This window comes from Mobula birostris, chromosome 3 (genome assembly GCF_030028105.1).
Source record: "Mobula birostris isolate sMobBir1 chromosome 3, sMobBir1.hap1, whole genome shotgun sequence".
Classification (NCBI taxonomy): domain Eukaryota; kingdom Metazoa; phylum Chordata; class Chondrichthyes; order Myliobatiformes; family Myliobatidae; genus Mobula; species Mobula birostris.
In genome coordinates, this window is record NC_092372.1 from 121040800 (window position 1) to 121057766 (window position 16967).

The 16967-nt window shown below is 43.3% G+C and overlaps 1 protein-coding gene across 1 annotated transcript in view; it reads left to right on the forward strand.

Moving 5' to 3' along the window:
* The first annotated feature begins 517 nt into the window (after positions 1 to 517).
* The window catches only part of LOC140195693 (tubby protein homolog), a 41589-nt gene continuing 25139 nt past the window's right edge, over positions 518 to 16967 (forward strand). Inside the window, exons 1-3 of the mRNA XM_072254405.1 lie at positions 518 to 557; positions 5303 to 5416; positions 8454 to 8594. Of these exons, the coding sequence (XP_072110506.1) occupies positions 518 to 557; positions 5303 to 5416; positions 8454 to 8594 (295 nt within the window). The remainder of the gene's footprint in view (positions 558 to 5302; positions 5417 to 8453; positions 8595 to 16967) is intronic.

Below are 16967 nucleotides of genomic sequence, written 5' to 3' on the forward strand. Positions count from 1 at the left end.
AAGAAGGAGAACCCAGCATCTTATTTCACTGTCGGGAAAACATACAAAAAGCAACAGCAAGGTATGTGGGTCTCGGCCAATTCTGGAGCCCAGCACTCTATATTCTTTGATGCAAAATCGTATAGAAACATAAACTCAATATGCTTTATATCAGTGCCCCAGAGAGCAAAAGAAAGCACTGAGACACGTGGTGCCTTTCGTGACCTCAGACCCTCTTAGCTTATTGTCAATGAAGTGCCAGTGCAGCATTGAAGTTCAGTCTGCATTTGTTCCCACTTGTAGCCATATAATAACAGCCAGCAAATCTGTACTGGTGACATCAGGTAAGGGATAAATATAAATTAGGACAGAGCGAAGAGCTGCCTTGTTCTTCTTAAAAAGGTGCCATGGCATCTTATACATTTTCCTGAGACCAGTTTATCATCACACCCAGAGACGACCCCCCCAAAAAGGCCAGCTTTCCCTCAGTATTTTGCCAGAATGCCCGTAATAATCTGTGATTGCGTGTCTCTCACCAATGAGTGGCGTGCCTGCGCAGCAAGGAGCCCAGTGTAGAGGTATTGGAGGGTAAGGCCAAGAGTTTATTGGCCCTTGCGCTTCACAATTGGCCTGATTGTGATGTTGCAGCCACTCCTCTTGAAAGCAGAGGTTGCAGAGTGTCCAATCTTGAGTGTGATTGTTTGATCTTGGGATTTATTCTTTGAATAGCAAGTTGTCTATCAATGTTATTGGGAGGTGGAGCTTGCCTTCCAGCATCAGATTTGGATGCCCTTGCATTTTCCTAAATTCAATAATGCTTTGGCATTATTTACTAAAATACCAGCATGAAATGCATCAGGGAAATACTCCAAACAGCAGATACATCATAGGACCTTCACACCATAGATATAGGAGCAGAATTAGGCCATTTGGCCCATCGAGTCTACACTGCCATTTCATCATGGCTGCTCCAATTTTCTTCTTAGCCCCAGTCTCTTGCCTTCTCCCCATATCCCTTCTTGCCCTAACCAATCAAGAATCTAACAATCTCTACCTTAAATATACATAAAGGTTTGCCTCCACAACTGCCTGCTATCTAGCTAAAGAAATTCCTCCTCACCTCAGTTCTAAAAGGACATCCCTTTATTCTGAGGTTGTGTCTTCTGGTCCTAGACGCTCCCAAAATAGGAAACATCCTCACCATGTCCACTCTACCAAGGCTTTTCACTATTCAATGAGGTCATCCCTCACTCTTTTGAATTCGAGTGAAAACAGGCCCAGAACCATGAAATAACAAGCCATTCAATCCTGGAATCATTTTCATGAACCTCCTTTGAACCCTCTCCCATTTGAGCACATCCTTTCTAAGATAAGGGGCCCAAAACTGCTCTCAGTACTCCAAATGAGGCCTCACCAGTGCTTTACAAAGTTTCAGCATTATGTCCTTGCTTTTATATTCCAGTCCTCTTGAAATGAATGTTGACATCACATTTGCCTTCCTCACTACGGACTCAACCTGCAAATTAACCTTTAGGGAATCCTGCACGAGGACTCCCAAATCCCTCTGCACCTCAAGTTTTTGTATTTTCTCTCCATTTAGAAGATAGACAACCCTTTCATTTCTTCTACCAGAGTGCATGACCATACACTTCCAGATTCTGTATTCCTCTGCTATTTCTTTGCCCATTCTCCTAATCTGTCTAAGTCCTTCTGTAGCCTCTCTACTTCCTCAAAACTACCTGTCCCTCCACCTACCTTCAAATCGTCTGCAAACTTTGCAACAAAGCCATCAATTCCATCACCCAAATCATTGACATATAATGTAAAAAGAATCGGTCCCAACACAGACCCCTGTGGAACACCACTTGTCTCTGGCAGCCAGTCAGAAAAGGCCCCTTTTATTCCTGCTCTTTGCTGCCTGCCAATCAGCCACTGCTTTATCCATGTTAGAATCTTTCCTGTTAACCAGCCTCAAGTCAAAGGCCTTCAAAAATCCAAATACACAACATAAATCGATTCTCCCTTATCTATCCTGCTTGTAACTTCTTCAAAGAATTCCAACAGATTTGTCAGACAAGATTGTCCATTGAGGAAACCAGGTTGACTATGGCCTATTTTATCATGTGCCTCCAAGTAGCCTGAGATCTCATCCTTAATAATTGACTCCAACATCGTCCCGACCACTGAGGTCAGACTAACTGGCCTATGGTTTCTTTTCTTCTGCCTCTCTCCTTTCTTGAAGAATGGAGTGAAATTTGCAATTTTCCAGTCTTCCAGAACCATTCCAGCATCTAGTCATTCTTTAAAGATCATTACTAATGCCTCCGTGATCTCTTCAGCCACCTCTTTCAGAACCCTGGGGTGTAGCCCATCTGGTCCAGGTGACTTATCTATCTTCAGACCTTTCAGTTTCCCAAGAACCTTCTCTCAAGTTATGGTAACTTCACACACTTCTTGTCCACTGACACCTGGAACTTCCATCATACTGCTAGTGTCTTCCACAGTGAAGACTAATGCAAAATACTTATTCAGTTTTTGTTGTCTCCCATTACTGCCTCTCCAGCATCATTTTCCAATGGTCTGATATCTATTCTCACCTCTCTTTTACACTTTATGCATCTGAAGAAACTTTTGGTACCCTTTTTAATATTATTGGCTAGCTTACTTTCATATTCCATCTTTACCTTCTTAATGACTTTTCTAGTTGCCTTCTGTTGGTTTTTAAAAGCATCCCAATCCTTTCTCTTCTTTTAATTTTTGCTGTATTATATGGCCTCTCTTTGCCTTTTATATTGACTTTGACTTCTCTTTGTAGCCATGGTTGTATTATCTTTCCTTTAGAATACTTCTTCCTCTTTGGAATGTGTATATCCTATGCTTTCCAAATTGCTTCCAGAAACTCCAGCCATTGCTGCTCTGTCATCATCCCTGCCAGTGTTCTTTTTCAATCTCAGATTTCAGGGTGAATTTGATCATATTATGATGACTTGCTTCAAAGGGTTCTTTTACTTTATGCTCACTAATCAATTCTGGTTCATTGCACAAATCTCAATCATGATAGGGAACCAATCAGAAAACACTCTGAAGTTATGCCCCAACAGCCCTGGTTGTACCCTTGTTACCCCTCATAAGAGCTCTTTGTCCCCACTCACTCATCACCGAGGGAAGCCCTATATCTGTCTTCAATTTCCGCCCATTATTTATCTTCTGAGGAATGGATGGAGGTTTATCTCTCTGCAAAACCACCAAGTGATTCTCGTTAACAGCACAATTCTGCTCTATTCTTGAGTTGGGACAAAATGTCTGGAGGAATCCTGAGGAATTTGGGAATTATATTCACATATACCTTGACTGAATTGCCCCTCAATAAAGCTCACACATTAGCATCTGTACCCAATGCATTTCCAACAGCAGCAGGTTAACACCGGTGTCAACTACAAACATTCGAATATTCTTCACCATGCAGATTGCACATGTGCGAAGCTCCCACATCCTGCCTTCCACAGTAGGGTTTATACTTTGCTTTTGCAAGCTGAATGGACTGAAGCCACAGTGCAGTGTCTTATTGTGTCCTGTATAGGATGGGTCAACCTAATAACTGCTTCGCACTAAACTAAACAAAGGAGTTAAATTCAAACGAAATATCATCATGAATTTAACTTAGCATTATGTTGTTTCTAAACCCTGACTCATTTCTTATCACAAAAATACTACTGGGATCTCAGACTATTATGAAAGCATCAGCAGCCTGACATCCAAGGAGCATCTCAAAGTTCAAAGTACATGTACTTCACCATGTACAACCCTGAGATTCATTTTCTTGCAGGCATACTCAATCAATCCATAATAGAAAAATAACCATAATACAATCAATGAAAGACTTAGGGGTTCAATCAGAGTGTAAAACACAACAAACTGTGCAAATACAAAAAGAAAGAAATAATAATAATAAATAAATAAGCAATTAATATTGAGAACATGAGATGGAGTCCTTGAAAGTGAGCCCATAAGTTGTGGGAACATTTCAATGATGGGGCAAGTGAAGTTGAGTGAAGTTATCCTCTTTGATTCAAGAGCCTGGTGGTTGAGGGGTAATAACTGTTCCTGAACTCTCCCCATACCAGCTCAGGTTGCAATCTCTCCTTAGTGCTTTTCCTACATAAACGTGGTGGCAAGAACTCATCCCACAGGCTTGTGACTGAAGGTCAATCCATCCTGAGTGCTAGTGCCACTGACCAAGACACTAGTTCCCCTTTCAGGGAGGGAAGGTCCATATTTCATACATTCTTCCATACTTCCTTATGACATTGTTGGGCCCATTGAGACCGTCCTGAGTTACAAAATAATCCAATTCTCCCTTTGATTTTTTCCATAATCTATTCTTCCCAGGTTCCCATCTAGCTGCCAGGTTCCTCCAGAGCATTGTGTGTCTCTGATATGATATGAGTGAAGCCATATATTGGTTTGAAAGTTATACCTTTCTCAAGGGAGAATGTAATTCATGCAGTATAGTGCACACATATACAGGTATATAGCTAGGGGGCCGAAGACTTTTGCATCATACTGTATTTGTCCACATGGAGCAGAGTGGGCATGGGCAGGGTGCAGACACACTCAGCCCCAAGACAACGAAAAGGTCATTTGATTCCAAACACTTGGCTTATCGTTCATTACAGAATGTCTCTCTGGTGCTTCCTGCTCCCTCCCCTCTCCCTTCCCCTTTTCCCAACCACGATTCCCCTCTCCCTGCCCCCTTCCCACTCTTAGCCCACAATGGAAACCCATATCAGAATCAGGTTTATCATATCTTTTTTTGCAGTAGCAGTACAGTGCAACATGTAAAATTACTACAGTACTGTGCAAAAGTCTTAGACACTCCAGCTATATATATGTAGCTAAGACTTTTGCACAAAGTGCATTTGCAAGCACCTTCTGGAGGAAGGACTCCCTGTTACGATCAGCTGAACATACTATTGCTTATGTTCAGGCAAAAACCAGAAGCTGCTCTCCCAGTGGTGAGGAACAGCAACTTCATTATAAAGGAGTGATGTCACTGAAACTGAGCAACTGTTCGGATAAAGAAGGTGTCACACCTGAGAATAAACATGCTGCTGAATTTAACCATAGCTCCTTCATGGGGCCATTGTGCATTGCTGCAGGGTGTCAAAGGACTGAGCGTTTTCCCGCACACCACAATGACATGTCTCCCGCCTGCTGCTTGCACAGGGAATAATGGCATTGCCCAGAACTTGCTGACACTGCTTATTTGTGCAAAAGATGCCTCGATTTATTTCTTTCACTTAATGAAACTTCATCACCGAAGGGTCTGTGGTTGAGGATGAGGAAGATGAGAACGAGGAGGAGGAAGAGATATTAGAGGTGACCATAAATCGTGCTAAAAAGAAATCACCAAGGGAGAAAAAAGCTAAACAGAAAGGTCAGGCATTCAACCGGCATTATGTTTAAAGTGTGTGTTTGTCCGTCTGTCTGTGTATATCTATCTGTAAGTCATCATATGTGGCTTGTATGGGAGTGTACTGTATGTGTAAGTGTGAACCCATGTGAGGAATCTACCTGGCAGGTTCAAAGATGTGAGCTTAAGTTAAGTTAATGTCAGCGTGACTGTATATGTCATTTGGGGAACCTGTAAACCTGAGTGTGCTGTTTACTTGATCAATTTCTGCCAGTAAAGTCCATAGCTGGTGGATCACATAGCGTAGAGCCACTTGGGCACAATGGTTCCAGCTGGTGCAGCTGGTGGTCACCACTGACAAGGTTGTGTCCTATGGGATGCGAGGCTTGGCAATGCCGACTGCACTCAGCAGGAGAGGCATGCATGAATTGTGTGAACATGCTAACTACACATTCTGATCAATGTCTGTTGAATATCGTTGAACCCTCTAAGTTCGACCATGGTGATATTATCATTTCTAAATCCGAAATATGAAAGAAGAAAGCAAAGCAAGAAACTACACATGTGGTGTCAAAGCATGCAAATCCAACAGCGAAGCTATTCGTCCCTCCTCAGCAGCTGTTACATTAGTCTTCACTGGAATAAATTTCAGATTCACATTCCGATGTTACAGTAGCAGGGCAAGCATTTCTGGCAAACTTAATTGAATGGAGAATTTAGCCTGCATCACGCATCACTTGACCAATTCTAGATCCAGCATGAAGGGTCACGTGTACTCTTGTATGTGCACAGACATACAAATAGACACTGAGACATGGAAAAATGTAGACGCATACACCAATCGATAGATATTCTTACTGTGCACGTTGACACAGCACAAATCCATGGCAGACACTATCTACACTACACTCATCTTCAAGAAGGAGGGCAGTTTATATCGACCAAGGCTACCTTCCTAACCTTGGTGCCTACATCAGACCCTGAACAACTGATGCCAAGACTTAAACAGAAGCTTTGGATGGCTTTTTGTTGCAGATTTTCTTGTTTTTCAACCTGTTCATTTTTCCAAGCTTTCTCTTGTAGTTATCCTGAGAAATCTGACAAAAACAGTTCTAACAATTTGCAATTCTGCTAATAATTTGCAGATCTGACTCCATCTTTAATGCACATTATTCACTATGAAAGGATTAAGAAAAAAATCTATTTCACTTTCTCAGATTCTTTGCATCTAAAATCTATTACTTCATTGTGGTAAGGAGGGAACAGTGCATTACTCGAAGTCCAAAGTTTTGAATTTAAGCAAGGCTCTATGGTAAACTTAAAAAGGGTTCCATGATGCTATTTTAAAGAAGAACAGAAAGGGAGTTTTCCACAGTGTCCTGGGTACCCTTCAATTAGCACCCACTAAAACAAATTATCTGATGATTAACTTATAGTTGATACCTCCCTATGCAGACTTCCCATATTTTAGAAGTATATTTGTGGTCCATTGATTTTAGGCAACCTAACTATATGAAAACACCACTGAAATGTAAGTGCTTCAAGAAGAAAATTCTACATTTGTCCATTAGTTGCCTCTCTTTTTTTTATCACGGTGACTATTTTTTGTTGCTTGAAAGGATGTAAAGCTGATACATTGCAAATGTTTGTATTGATGCTACATTTCCTGTCTCAGAGCCACTTTCCCGCGTCCCAAGTAAGTATCTGTTCTTTTCTTATACTGTCCTGTTTGAAGCAACGGAAGATGATACCACTGAAACACGTAAAACTAATGGCTATGACAGGTTATATGTGGGTTGAGGTCTGAGGCCTCAAGAAGCTGAGATCTTTGTCTTTGAACAAGGGTATCAATCATTGGGATAGCAGCTTAAAAAAATGTTTTCTTCACCCAGAGGGTGAACCTTTAGAAACCTTTACGCAAGAGGGCAGTGCATACTCAGAGTATACTCAGAACAGAGATTAATAGAATTAATAATGAGAAATTGTTTTTATTAGCAACATTCAGAGTCTAGTGAGGAAATCGAGGGACATGGGAAGAGGTGTTGGGTAAAATGTCAGACACAATTTTGTTGAACGTGAGTACAATCATGTGAGGCTAAATAGTTTACACCTGCTTCTACCTGTTATGTTCTGATATTCCCATTTCTCTGTCTCGCTGGCTTTACTTCATCAAACTTCCTCTGAATCCATCCCTCACTGACTACCGCTCAGAGCCAGACAAAGATGAGCCTGAGTCCAAGACCAGAGCGAAATCCAGCAAAACCCCAAGAAAGGATCCAACCTTAACATTTCAGACTGGTGCTGAGAAGAAAGCGAGAAGCAGAAAGAAAGGTCAGCTTCATTTCTCCCAACAATTTTCCTCCCATTTCATATCAAATCATTCTCATTCCGCTGTCTGATATTCCCAAGCCTGCAATTGGTATGACACGCACCATGTGGCTGGGAGTAGGGGATGGTGTTGGATTTGGGGAGAGAGGGAAACGGGTTGGTGGGCAATCAGAGGTTATGATAGAATTAACAATGAGAAATCATTTTAATCAGCATCAGATTTAGGAACTATAGAGCTTAGATTTAGGATAACTGGCAACAGAGACATTAAGATAAGTTTAGTCAAGGGTCAACTGGTTAGCCCATCAGTAAAGGAAACTGGTGTGTTCTATCTCTGTCACCGTCTGCTCTCAGTACTGGGTGCATATCAAGGCTGCTAACATTCCACTTGAGTAAGAGCTCAGGAGATCAGAATGAACTCAGAATGATTACGCCTTTAGATCAGGGGTCCCATCCCAGAGTCCATAGACTCCTTGGATAATGGCATAACAAAGGTTGGGAACCCCTGCATTAGATCATTTTAACTCTGGATGGTCAGTATAATATCAATAGCTTTTAATGGAAATAGTAATTAGGACAGACAATTAGGCAGTGGAATCAATGTTACTCAGAATTTCCTAATGTATCTCAATAACCTTTAGGCCCTGAATTATTTATATGCCTCTATCTTTTGATTCATTCTTTTAATCTTTCCCTTCTTTCCTTCTGTACCTTCTGTCCTTCCACTGCCCAGAGTCACAGTCAGAACAGTGTGACAGTGAGGATTCAGAACCCAATCCAAAAGCCACAAAGGTGAAAAAGAAGAAGAAGAACACGGCCAACATGTTCCAAGCTGGAGGAGTCGCCAACAAGGAGAAAAAGAGCAAGAAGAAAGGTTGCATCATGTTCAGTCGCTCCAGTCCCTTGCTTCATAAAATATCGCTAGCCTCCCCTCGACATCCTTCTCCCCTCCCTCAGCACCACGCTCACATTATAGGTTAGGTTGTCCCAGTATTAGAGGCTCAGACTGGATAAATTCCAAGGAATACTGGTCCATATGTTTGTCGTGCATTGAAGTCAAGGCCTAATGTGAGATCATCATAGCATCGTCCTGTAGTGAGGGTGGCAGAGTCTGGGGTGTAACTTTTGGTTGTTTCAGTGATGGTAACTGGTGCATCAAGGAAAGAAGCAGGCAGCGTGTGGACGTGTGCAACTGGAATTCAGGATCGGAATTGGATTATTATCACTGGCATTCAGTATGCCATAGTATTTGTTGTTGTGTGGCAGCAGTATAGCGCAAGACACCACCATTGTCATTGTGTCATATAATGTGAGCAATCTTGGTGGTGGTTTGCCATTGCCTTCTTCCGGGCAGTGTCTTTACAAGATGGGTGACCCCAGCCATTATCAATACTCCTCAGACATGGTCCGCCCGGTGTCAGTGTTCGTAAAACCAGGACTTGTGATACACACCTACTGCTCATACGACCACCACCACCTGGTGCAAGACATAAAAATTACTATAAATTATAGTAAAATGCATATATATATATATAGATAGAAGTGCAAAGAGAGAGCAAAGATTATGAGGTAGTATTCATAGGTTCATGGAGCATTCAGAAATCTAATGCCAGAGGGGAAGACGTTCTAAGATGTTGAGTGCCGTGCCTCCAGTTTCCTGTACCTCCTCCCTGATGGTAATAATGTAAAGGGGGCATGTCCTGGGTGGTGAGGGTCCTTCTTCATTTTCTGTTTCATTCTTCATCCCTGGTCAACAGCAGCTGAGTCGATCTCGACAGCTTTCCCTTGAACAGGCGCGAAACATTTGCAATTGCCTGCTTTAGAACTGTACTCTTCCATGCCTTGCCTGAAGTGTCTGTCTAAAAGTCTTTTAAACATCATAATTGTATCTGATTCCACCTCTTCTTCTGACAGCTAGTTCCAGATTTCAGTTCTTCTCTGTCTAAAAATAAGTTGTGTAAAATTTTCCTTCAAAACTCCTACCTTAAACCTATGCCCTGTTGTTTTTGATACCACTGCAATAGGACAAAGGTCCTGCCTATCTATCTAATCTACAGTACTGGGTAAAAGTCTTAGGTGAGATAAGCATCCAGCAAGTTTCTTCTTCCTCTTTATTTATTTATTCTTTGTCTGTTAGGGCACAGTTAACACAGTGACAAGGGCTCCAGTGGCTGTGATTTGTTCTGTGTGTGAGATGTGGGATCTGGGAGACCCCCAGCCTCCTGGATAACTGCATCTGCACCAGCTGCACCGAGCTGCAGCTCCTCAGAGAACGTGTTAAAAAACTGGAGCCGCAGCTCGACAACCTGCAGCTCATACAGGAGAATGAGGAAGTGATGGGAGACACACGGAGGTAGTCACCTCTAGGTTGCAGGAGGCAGGAAACTGGGTGACTGTAAGGAGGAGGAAGGGAAATAGGGAAGCTAGTGCAGAGTGCCCAAAGGGGAGCCGCAGCGACCAGGTCTCTGGCAATAAGTCTGATGCTGTTGCTCGGAAGAGAAGAGAGGTGAGGAGGACTGCAGTACTGATAGGAGATTCCATATTCAGAGGAACAGAGATGAGGTTCTGTGGACACGATAGGGACACCTGGCTGGTATGCTGTCTTGCAGGTGCCAGGGTCAGGGATGTCTCGGACTGGGTCCACGGCATTCTAATGGTGAGCATTAGAAGTCAAAATTGAATAAGTATATTGCATCAGTCTTCACCGTGACAGACACTAGCAGTATCGCCGGATGTTCAAGAACGTCAGGGGACAGAAATGTGTGAAGTTGACCTCACTAGGGAGAAGTTTGTTGGGAAACTGAAAGGCTGAAGGTTGATAAGTCAGATGCTATACACCCCGGAGTTCTGAAAGAGGTGGCTGAAGAGACTGTGAAACCATTAGTAATGATCTTTCAAGAATCAATTGATTCTGGGATGGTTCTGGAGAACTGAAAAATGGAAATGTCACTCCACTCTTCAAGAAGGGAGAGAGCCAGAAGAAAGGAAATTATAGGCCAGTTAGTCTGACCTTAGTGGTTGAGATAATGTTGGAGGCAATTGTTAAGGATGTGGTTTCAGGGTACTTTGAGGCACATGATAAAATAGGCTGTACTCAGCATGGTTTCCTTAAGGGGAAATCTTGCCTGACAAATCTGTTGGAATTCTTTGAAGAAGTAGCAAGCAGGATAGACAAAGAAGAATTGGTGGATGTTGTGTACCTGGATTTTCAGAAGGGCTTTTGACAAGCTGCCACGTAAATTAGCCCATAGAATTACAGGAAAGATACTGGCATGGATAGAGCATTGGCCGATTGGCAGGAGGCGAAGAGTGGGAATAAAGAGAGCCTTTTCTGGTTGGCTGCCGATGACTAGGGGTGTTCCATAGGTGTTGCAACCGATTCCTTTTACATTGTATGTCAATGATTTGGATGATGTAATAGATGGTTGTGTGACCAGGTTTCTGGATGGTATGAAGATAGGTGGAGGGGCAGGTAGTTTTGATGAAGCAGAGAGGCTAAAGAAGAACTTAGACAGATTGGGAGAATGGGCAAAGCAGTGGTAGATGGAATACAGTGTTGGGAAGTGTATGGTCATGCACATTGGTGGAAGAAATAAAAGTGTAGACTATTTTCAAAAATCTGAGGTGCAAAGGGACTTGGGAGTCTTCCTGCAGGATTCCCTAAAGGTTAATTTGCAGGATGAGTTGGTGGTGAGGAAGGCAAATATGATGTTAGCATTCATTTTGAGAGGACTAGAATATAAAAGCAAGGTTGCAATGTTGGGGCTTTATATAATACTGGCGAGGCCTTATTTGGGATACGTGAGCAGTTTTGGGCCACCTATCTAAGAAACAATGTGCTGACGTTGGAGAGGCTCAAAGGAAGTTCATGAAAATGATTCCAGGATTGTAAGGCTTGTCATATATGGCTCTGGGCCTCTACTCACTGGAATTCAGAAGAATGAGGGGTAACCTCATTGAAACCTATCGAATGTTTAAAAGCCCAGAAAGAATGGATGTGGTGAGGATGTTGCCTATGGTGGGGAGTCTAAGACCAGAGGACACAGCCTCAGAATAGAGGAGCCTCTAACCTGATGGCAGGTTATCCACGGCCTCCTCTACTGTAAAGATGAAGCCACACTCAGGTTGGAGGAACAACACCTTATATTCCGTCTGGGTAGCCTCCAACCTGATGGCATGAACATCGACTTCTCTAACTTCCGCTAATAACCCACCTCCCCTTCGTACCCCATCTGTTATTTATTTTTATACACACATTCTTTCTCTCACTCTCCTTTTTCTCCCTCTGTCCTTCTGAATATACCTCTTGCCCACCCTCTGGGTCCCCCCCCCCTTTTCTTTCTCCCTGGACCTCCTGTCCCATGATCCTCTCATATCCCCTTTGCCAATCACCTGTCCAGCTCTTGGCTCCATCCCTCCCCCTCCTGTCTTCTCCTATCATTTTGGATCTCCCCCTCCAACTTTCAAATCCCTTACTCACTCTTCCTTCAGTTAGTCCTGACGAAGGGTCTCGGCCTGAAACGTCGACTGTACCTCTTCCTAGAGATGCTGCCTGGCCTGCTGCGTTCACCAGCAACTTTGATGTGTGTTGTCAGAATAGAGGAATGTCTTTTTAGAATGGAGATGAGGAATTTAGCCAGAAAGTTCTGAATCTGTAGAATTTGTTGCCCCAAGTGGCTATGGAGGCCAAATCATTGGGTATACTTAAGGCAGAGGTTGATAGATTCTTGATTAGTCAGGATATGAAGGAACACAGGGGAAGGCAGGAGGGAAAATGGATCAGTCATGATGAAATAGTGGAACAGACTTGATGTGCCAAATGGCCAAATCCTGCTCCTATATGTTATGGTCTTGAGGTCTTATTATGGATGCCACCATCCTGAGGCATTGTCTTTGGAAGATGTCTTCGATGCGGGGGAGGTTAGTGTCCATGGTGGATCTGGCTGAGTTTACAATGCTTTGCAGCTTTTTCCAATCCAGCGCGCTGGCGTCTCCTTACCAAATTGTACATCGGTAGAAATTTACTAAATCTTCTCAAACTCTGAATGAAATATAGTCACTGTCGTGCCTTCTTTGTAATTGTTTCAATATGTTAGGCCTCAGAGATGTTGATACCCAGGAGCTTGAAACTGCTGGCCCTTTCCACTGCTAGTCCCTCAACAAGGAGGACCGGTGTACGTTCTCTTCCTGAAGTCACCAATCAATTCCTTGTTCTTACCGATGTTGAGTACAAGGTTGTTGTTGTGACACTACTCATCCAGCTGATTGATCCCACTCCTGTATGCCTCCTCGTCACCATCTGAGATTCTGCTGTGTCAGTGGCGAATTTATAGATGCTGTTTGTGCTGTGCCAAGTCACACAGTCATGGATGTACAGAGAGCAGAGCAGTGGGCTAAGCACACATCTTGAGGTGTGTCAGTGTTGACTGTCAGCAAGGAGATTTTATTTATGATCTCCACTGCCTGTAGGCAGTCAAGGCCAGTTGCAGGTGAAGGTACAGAGGTCCAGATATTAAAGCTGACTGGTTAGTAGTGAAGGGATGATGGTGGTTGAATTCTGAGCTATAATCAGTAAACAGCAGCTTTAAGTAAGTATTGCTGTAGTCTGGGTGGTCTAAGGCCAAATGGAGAGTCAGAAATTGTATCCACCATAGACCTGTTGTGACACTAGGAAAATGACAGCAGGTCGAGGTCCTTGCTTAGGCAGGTGTTGATTCTAGCCATGACCAGCCTCTAAAAGCATTTCATCACAGTAGATGTGAATGCTATCAGCCAATAATCGATATCTTCCAGTGAAGTAGTCCTTCCAGTAAAAAAAAATCCCTTTCCCTCCCTCCTTCTTCTTCTATTCCCCAAACCGGCCAGTTATCTCTTCTCACCTGCCCTTCACCACATCCTGGGTGCCGTCCTTCCCTTTATCCTGTGGTCCAATCTCCCCTCCTATCAGATTCATTCCTATCTAGCCCTTTAGCTTTCCCACCCACTTGGCTTCACCTATCACCTTCCAGCTTGTCCTCCTTCCTCTCCCCCCCACCTTTTTATTCTGGCACCTGACCACCCCCCCCACCACTACTTCCAGTCCTGAAGAAAGGCCTTAGCCTGAAACATCGACTGTTTATTCATTTCCATAGCTGCTGCCTGACCTGCTGAGCTCCACCAACATTTTGTGTGTTTGGTTTGGATCTCCAGCATCTGCAGAAATTTTCCTGTTTAAACTAGTCGGTGAGACAGCCCACCCTGCAGGTATGATTCTTCCACTTTTGAAGCAGGTAGAAACCTCAGGCCACAACAGTGAGACATTGAAGATGTCCTTAAACTTCCCAGCCGGTTGGTTGGTGCAGGTTTTCAGTGCCCTACAAGGTACACTGTTAGGGCCTGACCCTGCTGAAGGATGTTCTGGCGTCAGCCTCCGAGACAGAGATGACAGGGTCAGCAGGTGCTGCAGTGACTCACACAGGAAGTTTTATTCTCCCTTTCAAAACTTGCATAAATGGCATTGAGCTCATCTGGGAGTGAAACATCACAGCCATTCATGAAGTCTGTGCAAGGGATTGTGTTTTGAATAGTCAAGGAAGGGGAGGTGTGGAAATTCACAAGGCAAGCAAAATCAAATTCGCTAAAGAAGTAATATCACACATGATTTTACTGTGGCAGCCAACTCGATAATGATCATTAGTTCTCAGGAATGTAACCATAGTAACCTGAGGACTGCCTGACTGCTAACCTACCGCTATTGCTCCTGTGTTAAGTTGTTCCAGGTCAGACAATGTTACAACTATGAAGTCCCCAGTCCTGTACATGAATCCCTCCATGGCCTCGATCATCTCTTTTTCTGCACCACTCCAACGGCACTGCAATATGCCCAGATGCTTCACTCTGCATTCCTCTGAGTCCAAACTCCTTTGTACACTGTTGCTCAGTGCTGCTGAGATCTCATGTTCTGGAACTCTGTCCCTCAATCTTCCACTTCCAGAGTGCAAATCCTGCAAAGATCTTCGTGTCAATGTCCAAGTGCCTTCTGATTAACAAATGCAGCAGCACTACAGGGTTTTAGCAGAATCAGGTTTAATATTAGATTCGATTAGATTATGAGGACACTCAGTCCTCGTTTATTGTCATTTAGTAATGCATACATTAAGAAATGATACAATGTTCTTCCAATATGATATCATAGAAGCACAGGACAGACCAAGACTAAAACTGACAAAAACCACATAATTATAACATATAGTTACAACAGTGCAAAGCAATACTGTAATTTGAAGAAGAACAGACCATAGGCACAGTAAAAAAAGTCTCAAAGTCTCTCGAAAGTCCCATCATATCACGCAGACGGTAGAAGAAAGAAAAACTTTCCCTGCCATGAGCTTCCAGCGCTGCAAACTTGCCGATGCAGCACCCTGGAAGCACCAGACCACAGCCGACTCTGAGCCTGTCCGAAAACCTCGAGCCTCTGACCAGCCCTCCGACACCGAGCACCAAGCACCATCTCTGCCGAACACTTCAACCTTGACCCCGGCCGCCAAGCAGCAGGCAAAGCCGAGGATTCGGGGCCTTCCCCTCCGGAGATTCTCGATCTCACAGTAGCAGCGGCAGCGAAATGGGCATTTCAGAAGTTTCACCAGATGTTCCTCCGTGCTCTCACGTCTGTCTCCATCAAATCAGAATTGTGCACAGCACCCTGCTTGACAAATAACAGATATTCATCCCGGAATGGCCACTGCATCATGCCGCCGTCTTCTCTTCAGTAGCGTATGTCATGAAATTTCTTGCTATGTGGAAACAGAACATTGCAATACATAATAATAAAAAACTGTAAATTACAGTAACATTTATATATACAGTGGCATGCAAAAGTTTGGGCATCTCTGGTCAAAATTTCTGTTACTGTGAATAGCTGAGCGAGTAAAAAATGAACTGATTTCCAAAAGGCATAAAGTTAAAGATGACACATTTCTTTTTCCATCTTTTACAGTTTCAAAATAACAAAAAAGGAAAAGAGCCCAAAGCAAAAGTTTGGGCACCTTGAATTTCATGAAAAGAACACCTCTCCAACTGTTAAGCATAGGGGTGGATCGATTATGCTTTGGGCTGGTGTTGCAGCCAGTGGCACAGGGAACATTTCACTGGTAGACGGAAGAATGAATTCAATTAAATACCAGCAAATTCTGGAAGCAAACATCACACCATCTGTAAAAAAGCCAAAGATGAAAGGAGGATGACTTCTACAACAGGATAATGATCCTAAACACACCTCAGAATCCACAATGGACTACCTCAAGAGGCGCGAGCTGAAGGTTTTGCCATGGCCCTCACGGTCCCCTGACCTAAACATCATCGAGAATCTGTGGATAGATCTCAAAAGGGCAGGGCATGCAAGACGGCCCAAGAATCTCACAGAACTAGAAGCCTTTTGCAAGGAAGAATGGGTGAAAATCCCCCAAACAAGTATTGAAAGGCTCTTAGCTGGCTATAGAAAGCATTTACAAGCTGTGATACTTGCCAAAGGGGGTGTTACTAAGTACTGACCATGCAGGGTGCCCAAACTTTTGTTTCGGGCCCTTTTCTTTTTTTGTTATTTTGAAACTGTAAAAGATGGAAATAAAAAAGTAATCTTGCTTAAAATATTAAAGAAATGTGTCATCTTTAACTTTATGCCTTTTGGAAATCAGTTCATCTTTTATTTGCTTTGCTATTCACAGTAACAGAAATTTTGACCAGGTGGCCCAAAGAGAGAGAGAAAAGCAGTGAAGTAGCTTTTATGGAAAAAAGTACAGTCGACGTTTTGGGCTGAGACCCTCTGTCCTGCTGAAGGGTCTTGGCCTAAAATATCGACTTTTTTTTCTATAGATGCTGCCTGGCCTGCTGAGTTCCTCTAGCATTTTCTGCGTGTTGCTTGGATTTCCAGCATCTGCAGATTTTCTCTTGCTAGTGAGGTAGCGTTCATGGGTTCAATGTCCATTCGGAAATCTGATGGCAGAGAGAAAGAATCATTGAGTGTGTGTCTTCAGGCTTCTGTACCTCCACCCTGATGATAGCAATGAGAAGAGGCCATGTCCTGGATGCCAGGGAGGCTAGTGCCCAGGACAGAGCAGACTGAGTTTGCAACTTTCTGTAGCTTTATTCTTCCTGTGAAGTGTCCACCCCTCATACCAGGCTGTGATACAGCCATTTAGGGTGCTCTCCATGGTACATTTGTGAGTGTCATTGATTAAAGGTAGAATTAATGTCATTATTATGGGCCATA